This window comes from Ctenopharyngodon idella, chromosome 20 (assembly GCF_019924925.1).
Source record: "Ctenopharyngodon idella isolate HZGC_01 chromosome 20, HZGC01, whole genome shotgun sequence".
Lineage (NCBI taxonomy): Eukaryota > Metazoa > Chordata > Actinopteri > Cypriniformes > Xenocyprididae > Ctenopharyngodon > Ctenopharyngodon idella.
In genome coordinates, this window is record NC_067239.1 from 1,099,601 (window position 1) to 1,118,656 (window position 19,056).

Genomic DNA, 19,056 nt, shown 5'->3' on the forward strand with positions numbered 1-19,056 from the left:
TATAAAAAATAAAATGCTAGACTTCACTATATAAATTATACATTGTTTCTTATTAAAGCTAATATATTAAAGTTTTCAGGCAAGAGCAGTGGGTGATTTTCTCTTTAGGGATAGTTACGGATAGTTACCCCCCAAAAAGTCTGTCATAATTTACTCTCAAGTTGTTTTAAACCCTAATGAGTTTCTTTCTTCTGTTAAAAATAAAAGTTATTTTGAAGAATGTAGGTAACCAGACAGTCGCTGGTCCACAGTGACTAGTATATGTTTTTCCTACACTACATTCTTTTGATTGCTATGCTGATCGATTGCTCTTGTCTACTCCTGTCTGCCTCACTGCTGAATAGTTTGCGTCTGTAGCTCCGTATAGCTGTGTTTGTTTGTTTTGAATCTATTTATTATCATTGCTTGTTGTCTATTTTATCATCACCATATATCTGATATTGTCTAATATTGCCTATCACATTAATTTGATGTCGCTAGCTTTTAATCTTTTAATCTAAATCACTATCACAACACGTCAGCATTTCGCTAGCTTGTTAGCTCACTATCAAACAACTGTGGTAAGTCGGATTAGTCTACAAACACGGTGAGTCATGTCATCCTCTCCTTTTGTTGTTACGTGTTCTGCCTGTCATATGCATAGTATAGCTTTCTCTGTCAGCGACGATGGATTCACATGTCATAAATGCAGGGAGATAGTCAGGCTGACAGAGAAAATCTCAGAATTAGAGACACGCATTCCAGACTTTAATCGAGGATAGCAAGAATGCAAGGGCTTTAGATACTGTTTTGGATGCGACTAGCTTAAGGAACTCTGTACATTGTTCGGTTCCGGCTGTAGAGCCCGCGCAGCAGGGCAATTGGGTAACGGTGAGGCGGCCTAGTCGCAAAAAACACCACTGTTCCGTTCCAATTAGAACATCAAACAGTTTCTCCTCACTCGGTGACGCACCCACTGAGAATCCTGTTGAAAGTGCCCTAGTTATTGGCGATTCTATTACACGGAACGTGAAAATAGAGACACCAGCCACCATAGTCACATGTTTGCCGGGAGCCAGAGCACCTGACATCAAAGCAAATTTAAAAGTGCTGGCTAATGCTAATCATAAATACTGTAAGATTATTATTCACGTCGGCACTAATGATGTTCGACTTCGGCAGTCGGAGATCACTAAAATGAACATTAAGGAGGTGTGTGAACTTGCAAGTACAATGTCAGAAAAAGTAATTTTCTCTGGCCCTCTTCCTGTTCGTACTTGGCAGACTATCATCACTCAATGGCTGGCTGTCTAAGTGGTGTCCGCAGAATAATATAGGGTTCATAGACAATTGGAATAGTTTTTGGGGCAGACCTGACCTGTTGAAAAGAGATGGTATTCATCCCTCCTGGGATGGTGCCGCTCTTCTCTCTAGTAATATGGCACATAGTCTTAGAGCTGAAACATGACAAACTGGGGTCCAGGTCAGGAAGCAGACAGACTGGCTAAACCGACCGTCTGCTAGCTGCCTCACGTTACAGAAGTCATATAAATCCCAACACATAGAAACTCTTTCACCTAGATAACATCACATAGATACTGTGTCTGTACCCTGAATTAGTAAATACAAAAAATTTCCAAACCCATTTAAGGGTAAAAATTTAATGTTCAACAAATAAAATAGAGATAATACTGATAAACAAATGGAAAAAGCTTGGGTTGCTGAATATTAGATCCCTTTCTTCAAAAGCACTTATTGTAAATTATATTATCACAGACAATAATCTGGATTTGCTGTGTTTGAAAGAAACCTGGCTGAAACCAGACGATTACATCACTTTAAATGAGTCTAGCCTTTAAGGTTACTATTATCGACACACAGCGTCGGAAAGGCTAAGGGGGAGGTGTTGCTGTTATTTATAGTAATATCTTCAGTATTACTCAAAAGTCAAATATAAATCCTTCGAAGTGCTTTATGTAACGTTATGTAATGTAAGTGACAAATTTCATTTGACATTTGTGCTGGCTACTGTATACAGGCCACCAGGACACCATACAGACTTTATCAAAGATTTTGCTGATTTTCTATCAGAGTTAGTACTGGCTGTGGATAAAGTCCTTATTGTTGGTGATTTTAATATCCATTAGGGCTGTGCAATTAATCATATTTTCGGTTTCAATTTCGATTTTGGCTTCAAATGATAAAACAAGATAATCGAGGTAAAACGATTACACTGTGTCCTAACCAGACGCGATGCCGCGACAAGCGATAAAAGGTATCTTTTCCATGTTAATCTGAGTTTTTGTCCTAACCAGCTGCGACGGTGACACGTGATGATTCTATTTTAGAAACGGTTTCTATTTCTTCGCGACGTTGCGGCTGAAACAGCAACACAAAGTATGGCAATGATAATATCAGGTACTGTGTATGTGCTTTATTTAATGTTAAAAGCATCTAATGTGAGTTTGAATATTCTGTGTTCCCAGCTTTATAGATGTAATGAAGACAACACAGGCTAATTCACCTTAGATCTTGAAAATAAATAAATGGGCAGAAGAACGTTCAAACTGTCAACTCAATGCTAACAAGTGTATTCTATGACAAAGTGGTTCAGTCACTCCATATATAATGTTTAAATTGTGTAATATTTATGAATTTTACTATGTACTTGCCCATTTCATTGTGTCTGCTGTGCTCTTGCCGAGAGAGCCCGCCCACACTCTCTTCTGATTGGCTGTGGTTTTTGATTGATTTTATTGCTTCTCATTTTCGCGTCTCGTCTGTGTGGACAGTCAAATTGCTCATCGCTGGAATCTTATCGTATCGCGTCTGGTTAGGACACGGTGTTACTGTACCGCTGCTGCATTCCGTTCAGCACACTGTCCTTTCCTTCACAGTGGTGCACTTTTATTCCTCCCTAACCCAAACTTAACATCCAAATCAGCCGAATAAGAGAGGGATGTAAAATGCAGTCTACTGTTGCTAAACTTCGGGACGTGTTTGATATTAAACATAAACAGTGCTATTAAAAGCGCTTTAAGCCACAAAACGGACGCTGTTCCCTAGGCGGCCACCTGTGTGTGCGCTCCAAGACGGTGCGCAACGCGCATAAGCAAAGGGCTTCAGGTATGTGCTTAAACAGTCAAATAGCCAACACAAATTTATTGAAATGCTGGATTGGTAAGTATCCTCGTAAATGCAGTCGGTTATCTACACAGAAGTCACGGTTCGGTACGTACCTCGGTTTTGGGGTCACGGTTCAGTAAGATTTTGGTACAATAGGAAAAATGGTCACATTTTAGGGTGCAAATCTCACTATTAACTTACTATTAACTATGACTTTTGCCTCAGTAAACTCCTAATTACTGCTTGTTTCAGCTTTTTCTCAATGCTGTGGAAGCATGGTAGTGGGCTTGTGTTTGGTTACGCACTTCATTCCACCAGGCGTTGCTTGTTTTCTTCTTATTTATTTACAACACTGCTCATTGATAGTTAGTAAGGTAGTTGTTAAGTTTTGGTATTGGGTAGAATTATGGGATGTAGAATATGGTCATGCAGAATATAATATCTGCTTTATAAGTACTAATAAAAAGCTAATATCCTAGTAATAAGCATGCTAATAATAAGCAACTAGTTAATAGTGAGAATTGGACCCTAAACTAAAGTGTTACCGGACAAAGAAACAAATCCACAATGCTAGATTTCTTTTCATTTATTTTGAACAGACAGTTTTGTTGCAGTATTTATTATGCAAATCACAGTTTGTTCCAACTAGTGGACGTAGCTGGTCTGTACAGTCTCCTATAGCGTATTAAGCACTAAGCAGTTAACGGAATGCATTCTTGCATAGGTCTTTTTTTTTTATTTTGCAGGACTGAACAAAAGGTATTAGGTCACAATCAGCTACAAAACTGAAAAGCATCTTGTGTTATAAAAGTACAAAATAAATAGAATAATGAAAAATAAAACATGTGCATTAGGAGTGTTACAATATGCTCCACTTAAATAATATTTTTGAATATTCAAAGCTTTAGCCCAACCCTCCTATACTAAATTTCTGCTCCGTTTAGCACACCATTGAATGTGCAAGCCTTTCAGAGTATTCTCCTTTGTCCATGAGTGCAGAAAGAGGGACTATTAGTAGACTATGTTTTCAAGCACTAAAGTCATTCGCGTATGCTATGTTATGGCCTGTGATTGACAGCGCATGCAATTAGCTCCTTTTCTTTTGCAAGTTTTCAGAGAAAGTATTTTAAAAGGCTCTCTCCCCCCTACACTCGCACAAGGCCTTATTACGTTACTTCCAAAACCCAAAAAAGATGTTCTTTGTCTTGATAAGTGGTGCCCAATATGTCGTCTTATTAATGATTACAAAATTTTAGCCTTAATTTTTGCTAAACGTCTTTAAAAAGCAATAGATTCTATTATAGATGAATCCCAGTCTGGTTTCTTATCAGGTAGGCATATTTCAAAAACAAACCCGATTCCAAAAAAGTTGGGACACTGTACAAATTGTGAATAAAAAAGGAATGCAATGATGTGGAATTTTCAAATTTCAATATTTTATTCAGAATACAACATAGATGACATATCAAATGTTTAAACTGAGAAAATGTATCATTTTAAGGGAAAAATAAGTTGATTTTAAATTTCATGGCATCAACACATCTCAAAAAAGTTGGGACAAGGCCATGTTTACCACTGTGTGGCATCCCCTCTTCTTTTTATAACAGTCTGCAAACGTCTGGGGACTGAGGAGACAAGTTGCTCAAGTTTAGGAATAGGAATGTTGTCCCATTCTTGTCTAATACAGGCTTCTAGTTGCTCAACTGTCTTAGGTCTTCTTTGTCGCATCTTCCTCTTTATGATGCGCCAAATGTTTTCTATGGGTGAAAGATCTGGACTGCAGGCTGGCCATTTCAGTACCCGGATCCTTCTTCTACGCAGCCATGATGTTGTGATTGATGCAGTATGTGGCCTGGCATTGTCATGTTGGAAAATGCAAGGTCTTCCCTGAAAGAGACGACATCTGGATGGGAGCATATGTTGTTCTAGAACTTGGATATACTTTTCAGCATTGATGGTGCCTTTCCAGATGTGTAAGCTGCCCATGCCACACGCACTCATGCAACCCCATACCATCAGAGATGCAGGCTTCTGAACTGAGCGCTGATAACAACATGGGTTGTCCTTGTCGTCTTTAGTCCAGATGACATGGCGTCCCAGTTTTCCAAAAAAAACTTCAAATTTTGATTCGTCTGACCACAGAACAGTTTTCCACTTTGCCACAGTCCATTTTAAATGAGCCTTGGCCCAGAGAAAACGCCTGCGCTTCTGGATCATGTTTAGATATGGCTTCTTTTTTGACCTATAGAGATTTAGCCGGCAACGGCGAATGGCACGGTGGATTGTGTTCACCGATAATGTTTTCTGGAAGTATTCCTGAGCCCATGTTATGATTTCCATTACAGTAGCATTCCTGTATGTGATGCAGTGCCATCTAAGGGCCCGAAGATCACGGGCATCCAGTATGGTTTTCCGGCCTTGACCCTTACGCACAGAGATTGTTCCAGATTCTCTGAATCTTTGGATGATATTATGCACTTTAGATGATGATAACTTCAAACTCTTTGCAATTTTTCTTTGAGAAACTCCTTTCTGATATTGCTTCACTATTTTTCGCCGCAGCATTGGGGGAATTGGTGATCCTCTGCCCATCTTCACTTCTGAGAGACACTGCCACTCTGAGAGGCTCTTTTTATACCCAATCATGTTGCCAGTTGACCTAATAAGTTGCAAATTGGTCCTCCAGCTGTTCCTTATATGTACATTTAACTTTTCCGGCCTCTTATTGCTACCTGTCCCAACTTTTTTGGAATGTGTAGCTCTCATGAAATCTAAAATGTCTCACTTTCAACATTTGATATGTTATCTATATTCTATTGTGAATAAAATATAAGTTTATGAGATTTGTAAATTATTGCATTTCTTTTTTATTCACAATTTGTACAGTGTCACAACTTTTTTGGAATCGGGTATGTAATATTATTTTTAGATCTTATTGATTGCTGTGATTTAACTGTAGATGAGAGCTTTATTTTGTTGTTAGACCTTTATAAATCACTTGATTCTGTTGAACATAAGTTTCTTTTTCTTGCCTTAGAACAATTTGGTTTTGGTCTCTTTTTTTTATCAAAGCTATTTATTCAAACACTTTATGCAAATTCAAACTGTTCTATTAAACTGAAGACGAATTAGACAAGGCTGCCCGATCTCACCATATTTATTTTTAACTGGTCAACTACTTTCTGTTTATCTTAGGGCAAGCACTATACAGGGCATTATTATTGCAGATAGAGAGATCATACTGAGTCAACTCGCAGATGATACTACACTGTTTTTACACAACTCTGCTCAGGTTTCTTTAGCTATTAATATTATAAATTTATTCTCTCAGGCATCAGGCTTACACTTAAAAATTTTAAATCTATTTTAAATCAAAAATTGTTGTTTGACAAACATAGATGGCATCCCAGTGAAAGATAAAGTTACTTATTTGGGTATAGTCGTTTCTAAGCATATGAAGAATAGATGTGTTGATAACTTTTCTCAGATTATGGAAAAAACCAAAAAGAAACTAAATCTCTGGTTACACAGGGTAGAACTTTACTTTCTAAAGCAGAGGGTCTTTCACGTCTAGCGTATTCTGCTACATCTCTTTCTGTCAATGTTCAGACTTCCAAGACAGTTGACCAATGTTCATTTAATTTCTTATGAAAAAATTAGAAACACTATATTAGAAAATCTGTAGTTATGAATTCTTATGAAAAAGCTGGACTTAATTTTATCAGCTTCTCTACCCTTAATTATACATTTAAAATTAATTGGATTAAACAACACCTTAAAAATCCCACCTCTTTATGGAATTTTATACCACATTTAATTTTTTTATAAATTAGGTAGTCTAAAAATTTTGCTGTTAATTTAATTATCCTGACAAAATTCCTGCTAAATTATCTTACTTTCACAAACAATGTCTCTGTCACAAGTGAGGCTCCCGCACTTCCTCCCCCGCACCACCGGAGGGAGCCTTCACCGGAATATTGAGATCATCATTCAGACTACATTTCCCATAGGCCCTCATTCCTGGGACTGATTGCACACACACCTGCACCACATCACACTCACACTATTTAAGCAGCACGCACACACACACACACTGCGAAGTCTTGATTTGCCCCGGTGATCATTTCTAAGCGTTTTCTGTGGATTGTTATACCGTTACCGATTGGACTGTTTATCTCTTGTGATTCTCTGCCGCCTGCCTTGATCCTTGCCTGTTTACTGGACTGTGTTTGTTTGCCGCCTGCCCTGATCTCTGCCTGCTTCCTGATACCGTTTGTCTGCCGCCTGCCTCGACCATTGCCTGTCTCCGTTTACGTCTCTGCCTCTGCCCTTACCTGTGTATTTCCTATTCTTAATAAAAGCTGCAAATGGATCCCCACTCTGTTGACCCATCATTACAGAAGACTTCGCCAACTAGCGATCCAGCAGCTATCATGCAGCTCTCTACTGAGCTATCCGCCCAGGCCAACCAGCTCGCAGTTCATCAACATCAGTTGAATCGACTGACTTCCCTTACCGAGGAGCTGGTAAAGACTCTACAGGGCCTTCGATTCAGGCCTCCCGAGGTCGCCGCCTCACCGCCCGCGGCTCCCGACAACCAGGCCTTCACTCCCGCTCCTGCGGTGAATCCACGACTCGCCTTCCCAGAGAAGTTTGATGGCAATCCAGCTAAATGTAAGGGATTTCTGCTTCAATGCTCACTCTTTGTTAACCAACAGCCGGCTCTGTATCCCTCCGATTCCAGTCGGATATCCTTCGTTTGCTCGCTGCTGTCTGGTAAAGCGCTGGATTGGGCCACGGCGGTGTGGGGAGAGGACGGCTCCGCGTTTCCCACATTCTCCGCATTTCTTCGAAAGTTCAAAGAGGTTTTCGAACATCCCGCGGGAGGTAAGAGCGCTGGAGATCAACTGCTGTCGCTGTGCCAGGGCAAAACCACCGCTGCTGAGTATGCTCTCACCTTCCGAACTCTAGCAGCTCAAACAAATTGGGTCGACGACACATTGAAGTTGCTGTTTCGCAAAGGTCTGTCCCTAGAACTTCAAGCCGAGCTAGCCTGCCGTGACGAGGGAAGAACGCTTAGCGAATTCATAGAGCTGGCCATCCAAATTGATAATTTACTTCGCTCTCGACGTCCGATCCGTGGAGTCACTTCCCAAACTTTAACCAACCCCACTCCAGAACCCATGCAGCTCGGCTATACACCGCTACACCCAGAAGAAAGAGAAAGAAGAAGACAACTCCACCTGTGTCTGTACTGCGGCCAAGCCGGTCACATCAAAATCAATTGTCCCATCCGGCCAAGTCCCTCTAATCCAAAAGCGGTGAGTTCCCAGCAATCCACCAACTATTCAGCTAACAGTTTCAAAATACCAGTACATGTGACTGTGAACAACCAGCGCATACCCACTCATGCGCTCATAGACTCTGGGGCTGCAGGCAACTTCATGTCAAATACTTTCATTCAGGAACACAACATCACTCTAACGGCTTGTGATTCTCAATTGACAGTGGAGGCGCTAGATGGTCGGCCCATCGGAGAGGGGAGGGTCGCACACATTACTGCTGAGGTTGTCCTGCAAGTAGGAGTATTACACCATGAACCCATCAGATTTTACGTCATCCACTCACCCAACAACCCAATCATCCTTGGTCTCCCGTGGCTCAGGACACACAACCCACATATTTCCTGGAAGGAGGGACAGATTATTCAATGGGACTCATCCTGTCATGAACTTTGTCTGAAACAAGTCACCCCATTACCAGTTCAAGCTGTATCAATCCACACAGTTAATTCCGACGAGTCCCACATTCCCGTCGAGTATGCTGACCTGGCAATCGCTTTCAGCAAAAGCAAAGCCACCGAGTTACCCCCACATCGATCCAGTGACTGTGCCATTGACTTGCTACCAGGTACCACGCCCTCCAAGGGCAGAATATTCCCTTTATCCCAACCTGAATCTGCTGCTATGAAAAAATTCATTGAAGAGGAGCTAGCCAAAGGTTTCATCCGGCCCTCAACGTCACCAGCGGCATCAGGCTTCTTCTTTGTCAAGAAGAAGGACGGTAGTCTCAGACCCTGCATTGACTACCGTGGACTTAATGATATCACCGTTAAATTTCGTTACCCTTTGCCCCTGGTTCCAGCAGCTCTAGAGCAGTTACGGCAGGCTAAATACTTTACCAAGCTGGATCTTCGCTGTGCCTATAATCTGATACGCATCAGAGAGGGGGACGAATGGAAAACTGCCTTTTCCACCGCCACTGGCCACTACGAGACCCTTGTGATGCCGTTTGGGCTGGCCAACAGTCCCTCCGTGTTCCAGTCCTTCATCAACGATGTCTTCCGGGACATGCTCAACCGCTGGGTCGTAGTTTACATAGATGACATCCTCATCTACTCCAGCACGTTTGAGGAACACATTCAACACGTCCGGGCTGTTCTACAACGCCTCATTCAACACCAACTCTACGCTAAGGCCGAGAAATGTGAGTTTCACCGCACATCCACGTCATTCTTGGGGTATGTCATCAGTCACGAGGGAGTGGCTATGGACGACAGCAAGGTGAGAGCAGTTCTAGAATGGCCACGACCACGAACTCTGAAAGAGCTGCAACGATTCCTGGGGTTCGCTAATTTCTACAGGCGGTTTATAAGGAACTTCAGTGGCATTGCAGCACCTCTAACCTCCATGACCAAACGACAATCCACCCATCTCACCTGGTCCAATGAGGCGATACAGGCTTTCCAGGAATTAAAGGAACGTTTCACCACTGCTCCCATTCTCCGTCACCCAGATCCAGAGCTCCCCTTCATCGTAGAGGTTGACGCATCCAGCACAGGCATCGGGGCCGTACTCTCACAACGTCAAGGAAATCCAGCCAAAATGTTTCCATGTGCATTCTACTCGAGGAAGTTATCAGCAGCAGAACGAAACTACGATGTAGGCAACCGGGAGCTACTAGCCATGAAGGCAGCGTTGGAGGAGTGGCGGCACTGGCTGGAGGGAGCACAGCATCCATTCACCATACTCACCGACCACAAGAACCTTGAATATCTCCGTTCAGCCAAACGCTTAAACCCCAGACAAGCCAGGTGGGCCATGTTCTTCACCAGATTTCAGTTTACCGTGACATATCGACCAGGCTCAAGGAACCTCAAAGCCGACGCGCTGTCTCGCCAAATGGAGGAGGTAGAGAGAACAAAGAGCGAGGAAAACATCATCCCCTACAAACTTCTGGTCGCTCCCGTACAATGGGACATCATGACAGAAATCACCGAACTCAACGAACAGACGGTACCACCCCCGGAATGCCCACCAGATCGCACGTTCGTACCAGAAGCCCTCCGCAACAAGTTACTGCATCAAGTGCATGCTCTTCCCAGTTCTGGTCACCCGGGTATTACTGCCACCTTCCAACTTTTACAGAACCGGTTCTGGTGGGAAACCATGCTAGCGGAGACCACTCAATTTGTAAAAAACTGCACAGCCTGTCAAACCTCGAAACCATCCCGTCAAGTACCCTCCGGGTTGTTACAGCCACTGCCCATTCCTCAACGTCCCTGGTCCCACATAGCAATTGACTTCGTCACCGACCTTCCTGTGTCCCGTGGCCACACCACCATTCTTACGGTTGTGGACCGATTCTCCAAAGCCTGTCGACTCATTCCACTACCCAAACTGCCATCTGCTTTTGAGACAGCAGAGACCCTCTGCGACTATGTATTCCGTTTTTACGGCTTACCAGAGGACATTGTATCAGACAGAGGGCCACAGTTCACGTCCCGGGTATGGGCAGCCTTCTTTAAACACCTGAATGTCAATGTCAGTCTCACATCAGGATACCACCCCGAATCCAATGGCCAAACAGAACGCATGAACCAAGAGCTCACCAGATTCCTACGCACTTACTGCCAACAAAATCAAAATGACTGGAGTCGTTACCTGATGTGGGCGGAATACGCACAAAACTCTCTCCAGAAAACCGCCACCGGCGTGACTCCCTTCAAATGTGTACTTGGCTACCAGCCACCACTTTTCCCTTGGTCCGGCGAACCCACCAATCTACCATCCGTGACAGAGTGGCTGCAACGCAGTGAGGAAACCTGGGACCTCGCCCATCACCATCTGCAGCGCGCTGTGAGAAGGCAGGAGGTACAGGCCAATCGTCACCGGCGTCCCAGTCCAGAGTACACCGTGGGTCAATGGGTCTGGCTATCCACACGAGATCTCCGCCTCCGACTTCCCTGCAGAAAGCTCAGTCCCAGGTTTGTAGGGCCCTTTCAAATTATTAAACAAATTACACCCGTGTCATTCCGATTAGACCTACCTGCTAACTACCGTGTCTCTCCCACTTTCCATGTGTCGTTGCTGAAACCCTCTGGTGGTCCGAGGGGGGAGTCGGAGGGAACCGAGGCCCGCAACCCCCCACCCATGCTGATCGAAGGCGAGGAGGCTTACCAAGTTCGAGAACTACTCGATTCCAGGCGCCGGGGTGGGAGACTTCAGTACCTGGTCGACTGGGAGGGGTACGGCCCGGAGGAGCGATCCTGGGTCGATGTGGATGATATCCTGGACCCCTCACTCACAGAAGAGTTTCACAGGATGCATCCGGAGAGACCGGCCCCTCGACCACGTGGTAGACCCCGGCGTCGTCCGCCTCCTCGCGTCTGGAGCCGCTCGCAGGGGGGGGGCTCTGTCACAAGTGAGGCTCCCGCACTTCCTCCCCCGCACCACCGGAGGGAGCCTTCACCGGAATATTGAGATCATCATTCAGACTACATTTCCCATAGGCCCTCATTCCTGGGACTGATTGCACACACACCTGCACCACATCACACTCACACTATTTAAGCAGCACGCACACACACACACACTGCGAAGTCTTGATTTGCCCCGGTGATCATTTCTAAGCGTTTTCTGTGGATTGTTATACCGTTACCGATTGGACTGTTTATCTCTTGTGATTCTCTGCCGCCTGCCTTGATCCTTGCCTGTTTACTGGACTGTGTTTGTTTGCCGCCTGCCCTGATCTCTGCCTGCTTCCTGATACCGTTTGTCTGCCGCCTGCCTCGACCATTGCCTGTCTCCGTTTACGTCTCTGCCTCTGCCCTTACCTGTGTATTTCCTATTCTTAATAAAAGCTGCAAATGGATCCCCACTCTGTTGACCCATCATTACAGTCTCTTATAATGGTCTTTAATTTACAAGCATATTTTTCCCCCGCACAGTTATATAATTTGGCACAACAGAGATTTGCTGTACAAGAATAAATCAATTTATTTTGGTAATTGGGTTAAAAAAAAATGGCGAGTCAATTATTTAATGACCAAGGAATTCCTTTAAAATATGAGGAAGTTTTGTCACATTATAAAATCCTAATTACAGCAAATGAATATGCTATTGTTTTTGGACCTATCCCTTTTGGGATTATTATGTTTATGAAGGGATTTAATAACAAGCTCTCTGAAATTGTGCCACATCTCAATGTATATGATACATATATTGGTAAATTATCCCTTACCACCAAATCAAAAAATAGGAGTATTCGTGCTCTGTTCCAGAATGAGGTTGTCTCTTGTCCAAATGCCATATTTTATTAGAACAGACATGTAGGTGAAAATAACTGGGCTAGAGTTTGGGTTTTGTCCCAAAAATTATTTTTGTACAATAAGATCAAAGAAGTGCTATCCCACAAATTGTTTTTTACAAAGGTTTATTTCTGATGACTTTGATTTAAATTGCTCCTCCTGTGGTCTCTAAACTGAAGATCTGTCTCATTTATTTTGGTAATGTGAGTATACTAAATCAAATATTTGCCAAATATTTTGCACACAAATGTAAATATTTTAAGTGTAAGCTTTTCCTTAACCTTTTTCTGGAAGAGTTAAAGCTGTATATGTATTTGATTTCTGACTCTTCTAATAAGAAAGCTGTAAAAACTGTGAATCTTTTTAAAAGGTATATTATTTTCTTGCTCCCTGGCATGTAATATATTATTATCATTCTGTGTTTCATGTGTTAAAAAAATGTTTTCTCAGAAATCACTTACTGCACCTTTAATGAACCTGAATGATAAAATGATCAGATTACCTCTCATGCTCACAAGCTCATCTTATTTTGATTCAGGCTGGAATGTTAAAAATATTTTGTTCCAGGATCCTGAGGACAGACAACTGGCAACATACTTTACATTCCATTATTGTTATTTCATTATTGTTTTATGTTCTGTCAACTCTTCTAGTCTTTCTGGCTGTAATCTCACTGTTCAGTGTTGTGAGAGTTTGTCATCGGCTCTTCAATCCCTAAATGGTGTCCTGAGAGAGCTGGACCTGAGTAACAATGACCTGCAGGATTCAGCAGTGAAGCTTCTTTCTGATGGACTGAAGAGTCCAAACTGTCAGCTGCAGATACTGAGGTATTTAAGAACATATGAAACATAATTTACAATCAGCGGGTCATAATGTTGATGTGTGTTTGTAGATGATCTAACTGTTGATGTGTGTGTTCTGTCAACTCTTCTAGTCTTTCTGGCTGTAATCTCACTGTTCAGTGTTGTGAGAGTTTGTCATCGGCTCTTCAATCCCTAAATGGTGTCCTGAGAGAGCTGGACCTGAGTAACAATGACCTGCAGGATTCAGCAGTGAAGCTTCTTTCTGATGGACTGAAGAGTCCAAACTGTCAGCTGCAGATACTGAGGTATTTAAGAACATATGAAACATAATTTACAATCAGCGGGTCATAATGTTGATGTGTGTTTGTAGATGATCTAACTGTTGATGTGTGTGTTCTGTTCTCTTTCAGTCTTACTTACTGTAATCTCACTGTTCAGTGTTGTGAGAGTTTGTCATCTGCTCTTCAATCCTCAAACTGTGTCCTGAGAGAGCTGGACCTGAGTAACAATGACCTGCAGGATTCAGGAGTGAAGCTTATTTCTGATGGACTGAAGAGGCCAAACTCTCAGCTGCAGATACTGAGGTAATTAACCCTTTAAGACTTTTAAAGTCTTTTAAGGCTTTTTTAGAGTTTTTTTTTTCTGAGCGACATACACAAAAGTAAAGACTCATTACTCCAAAACTCTAGCAAGGAGAGGAGAAAAAATTTTAGAAAATATAAATTACATTACATTTGGATATTTTCATGCTGAGAAACTGCTGATAAAACACAAAATATATATAGAATTTTTATTATAATTTTTCAAATTTTTTTTATTTGAAATGGAATAACTCAGGAAGAAAATAAGATCAGAGAAAAATTTGGTGATGCTCTCCTACATGTGATCTGCATCTGCACTTTTTTTGTATGCCAGTCATACGACCCACTAAGGCTGGAAATAAATAAATAACTGAAATGCCTCTTTAGACCTAGGCTACACCGTATATGCTTATTATAATTAATTTCACGAAAACACACAAACACTTTCAATAACTAGGCAGACTATGTGGCAAACTGATTTATTTATTTGTACTCACGTTAATGTGACATTTGAGACTGCCGCTCTAAAATGATGATATCCAGACGCGGTGGAATTGGGAAAAGGGCCACTCGTAGTGTTGCACACAAACTAGCTGTTGTCAGCCTATTCCTGCTTTTTGTTTTTGTTGCAGTCACTGTTGAAAATCCTGACAATTAAAAATAGCTAGTCTGTTTCTATAGCAACCAGAGTTTCTAACGGCAACTGCAGTGATGTGATGACATTTCCAATTGACGATTGGTTCTTTTATTTAGAAGGCGGGACTTATTCTGGCATTTGCGCATTGCACTTTCTCCTATTCATAAGTAAAATAATTGTACCATCTTTGCATATCTAAAGTCTTTGTAATTACACAATAATCAGTATCTTTGTTCATTGATTGGTGTTTTAATGGCATACCAGCCAAGGTTCCTTGGCTATTTTCTTGGCAAGTAACAAGTCAAAATGCTATTAAAAAGCAATTTAAAAACTTATATAAAGCCTTACTGGAGCTGTTTAAAGTAGCTATGTGATCACAAACAAATGGGAGCAGATGCGATTAAATTTTTTCTTTTTTCTATGTGAAATAATGATCATAGATGCAAACTCCTCACCTATAATAAGCCTCGCAATAAGTACTGTACAGTGCTTCCTTTACTCTTTACTTTAAAAACTATGCCTATAAAGGGTAATATTTTATGTATTTAAGGTCTGAGATGTGGGAACGGTGAAGAGAGAGAGGGCAAACAGTTTGCAGTTTAGCGCAGTATTGCCGTCTATTCAGCCAATACCGCCTTAAATGGCGCGCATAGCACTTCATCTTTTATAACATGACCCAATGTTGATTTTGGTTCTCAAAGCTCACAGTTGGAGGCTTTTAGCCCCTGCTGGACCGTTTATAGCCCTCGTTCACACTGGCTCAACAGTGGAAATGCAGCTAATTATTTCTGACTGCCATATAACTGAACAAATCAATGTATATGTTTTCATGTGGTTAATATAAAAATATAAAAAAGTTTTTTGTTTGAGTGAGACATATAAAGAGAACTCATGTATAAATTCACACTATGAATGATATTCACTCAGCTGTTGAGTGTGGATGTGTGTTTTGTGGATGATGAGGCTATTTTGATCCATCTGTAGGTTGTCTGGCTGTATGGTGACAGAGGAAGGCTGTGGTTTTGTGTCTTCAGCTCTGAGTTCAAACCCCTCACACCTGAGAGAGCTGGATCTGAGCTACAATCACCCAGGAGATTCAGGAGTCAAGCTGATGGACAAACTGAAGGATCCAAACTGCTCACTGCAGATACTCAAGTGTGTCAAACACTGATACTGACATACTGAATGTGTGCATGATGCATATCTACATTAATGTGTGGTTCTGTGTTTATAGTGTGGATCATGGAGGAGAGAGCAGGATCACAGCAGGACTACGAAAGTGTAGGTCTACACACAAACACACACACACACACACACACACACACACACACTCTGTAACGTCAGCCAGAGTGTTTTAGGAGAGCCCAGAGTTGGTAATCCTGTAAGTCTTTAAAAGGATCTTCAGAGAAACCTCGCACTCTCCACATACATGGAAGCGAGTGGTGAGAAAAATACAACAGAAACACTGGCAGAATTAATAAAATAAATAAATAATAATAAATAAATAGAATAAAATAATGAGGATGCTTTCTTGAGCAGAGTATATTAGAGCAGTCACCTATATCCCCTGCAAAACACTACACAGACACACTCTCCTAGACAAAGCATTACGCCAAAGGAGGCATCTTAAAGCTATATAACAAATAAGGTGCCTGTTACAACACACACACTCATTCACAAATTTGTTTTACTATATTTGTCCACCGTTGCCTGTTTTTAGCAGTCTTCCCCATGCGGTACATATCAAGCAGACGGAGAGTAGTGGGTGGGTGAGCGGGTGGGGAGTTGTTCCAAAGTCCCTTTCAAGGAAAGTCTGTTAATCTGCTGCCATATTTGCAACACCTCCAGGCAGCTATTTTGGGCATCCAAGACCAAGTCCTATGTATTTGAATGGGGGAATCCTGAAATCTCAAAAACTTCTTGATGAACTCACAATAAAACATATTTCAAATCAGCAACAAAATCTGAAATGATCTGTCCTATAAATGTTGTTTCTCATCAGGGCTCCAGACTGCGCCTAAAATGGTCGCATTGGCGACTAAAAATATTAATTTGTGAGTGATATTTTTGTAAAATTTGCAGTTATTTGCGTGTTCTGTGACCAGTAGCCTATCACATCATTTGTTGTGTTGACATAATTAAAGGAGATGCTGCATGTTAAAGTTTTACTGGGTTAGAGCGCCAAAATATGAACTGGTAGGGGAAAATATCACACACCAAACAGACGCCAAGAACTATCGCTGATGAAAGCCGACTATGTTGTCGCCTCGCGTTGGTGCAAAAAACTGCATTTGAACACACAGCTCTGCTCCTGCGTAAAGGAGACAACTTGCCTATTTCTTCATATAAATTCGCAGACTGCAGATACACGCACATTGCAGCACGTGCTTACCGTTTTGAATATCAATCATGCTGATCACTTTCATTATTTTACTCTGCTCATGCTCATCAGATAAATTTAAGAGCATAAAAGTCTTCAGTACCTTTAATAGTATAACAAGAGTATTAATGATCATTTTAAGGTTCCAGCTAGGTTCCAATACTTGTGATTTCTACAGATAATGTTCAATTAAAATATATTGTTCGACCAACAATATCTTATCAATTAATTATGACGTTTACACCCGATGTTCTTGGTTTTCTTCCTATTTATTAAATCCAGGCAATTGGTTGATAAAACATTGATTAAAATTAAGATACAATTTATACAAAATGAAATTCACTTTAAAGAAAGGCTTTCTACAAAACAAAACTTAATGAAGTGGTCAAAATCACGTCTGACCCACTGCATGTCTCCCGACATATTGCGCAGCTTATTAGCCTATCTTAGTCATACTGTTTACTTTTCATAATCAACATAAATGAAATTTAAAAACTAATATTAGGCTATAGTCTAATATTTAAACATAAATATGAAACTAAATAGGCTACGTTTTCTTTGACCCTCTGGCCGACGAACGCGCCGGCGCGTTCTGATGGATTTTTCCACATGACAGCTGAAACAACTTAAAACAGGCCTACTCTGTCATTTTTGGCGATACAGATTAGTGCAAGACATCATCACAAACTACAAATGGTCTACTTTTATTTGTGTATGCTCACAATAAAAACAAAACCTTCTGCTTTTGTAAAAAAAAAAAAAAACAAACAAACAAAAAGAAAAAACATAATGCGCTTTCATCTGTCTTAGAATCTTTCTGAAACATCTAAAAAGTTAACTGAAACTCAGTGAATAATTACCACACAAACATGAAACATACGTCTAAAGAAAGCATGAAATGTCTACTTTTAAATAAAATAATTCACATTTAAAACAAATATTCTCCTGCAATGTAATCTGTAAACTAAAGAGATGCACAATTTCTCCTGATTCATGTTGCGAATGTTAATGCTGCGAGGGTGTTTCTAATACAATGACATAATGATATAACATATAAAACAAGACTATTCATTCTGTGGAATATTTTAATAGTTTCCTCAAAGTAGGATAGCCTACTTATTGTTTAGGCATAATTTGCGGGTGGGACATTTGGGACGATCTCGCGGCATGCATGGACGTACCTAAAAGAAAGAAACATATCAATTCGATAAGAAATTCATTGGTCTGTGTTAAATAAGAGGCCATCTCCCGCTGGAATGAGTTGTTTTTGATTGTTGCCGCTGTTATCAGTTCTCTTGGCGCTCGTGCACAATGCGCAGTCTTCACACAGACAATCGAGCGCTTTCTTCTGCTAAAAGCACAAAACAAAATGCACACAAACATGTCTTTGCTCTTGATATACAATCACTGATGAACACCTTTGGTTTTAATGAGGAAAAAAAAAAAAAAAAAAACTATGAGGACGGAATTATACAAAGTTTCAACAAGTTGCATTTGGACGAGTGTGTTTATATCCGGACTGTTACCTCTTACCTGAAAAACAATGTCTAAAGAAATTGGAATCGAAGTTTAGCACAACTCACCAGAACTAAGCAATGCTGGGGTATGTTGAATTCAGCTTGTTCGTTCTGTAGCTTTCTCAGGTTGTTATTCTTTGAATAATTTATTGTACAAAAAATGGGTTACAAACGATGACAAAAACTGTTCCATTCAAAAGATATCGAAAAAACAACAAAGTTATAGAAATAAGTATTATTTTGTGTTATTATTGTTAATATGTTGTTGTTAACATGTTAATATATAATATGTATATATATATATATATATATATATAGAAAGAAAAACACTTAAGTGAAAATAGTGACATTCATTTCCCAGAAAAATCAGAGATGATAAGATGAAAATGCTCAAACTGTAAAGGGGAGATATATAAACACAACAGGATGACTAAAAGTAAGTGA

The 19,056-nt window shown here is 41.0% G+C and overlaps 1 protein-coding gene across 4 annotated transcripts in view; it reads left to right on the plus strand.

The window, feature by feature from the left end:
- LOC127502210 (NACHT, LRR and PYD domains-containing protein 12-like) overlaps nucleotides 1-19,056 on the plus strand; it is a 113,056-nt gene that overhangs the window by 21,552 nt on the left and 72,448 nt on the right. Inside the window, exons 5-9 of one of the 4 annotated variants that reach the window (XM_051874911.1) lie at nucleotides 13,348-13,521; nucleotides 13,629-13,802; nucleotides 13,908-14,081; nucleotides 15,700-15,870; nucleotides 15,950-15,996. The exons of 2 other annotated variants lie outside the window; for them this stretch is intronic. In XM_051874911.1, the coding sequence (XP_051730871.1) occupies nucleotides 13,348-13,521; nucleotides 13,629-13,802; nucleotides 13,908-14,081; nucleotides 15,700-15,870; nucleotides 15,950-15,996 (740 nt within the window). The remainder of the gene's footprint in view (nucleotides 1-13,347; nucleotides 13,522-13,628; nucleotides 13,803-13,907; nucleotides 14,082-15,699; nucleotides 15,871-15,949; nucleotides 15,997-19,056) is intronic. One more of the 4 variants, XM_051874912.1, reaches the window with a different exon arrangement.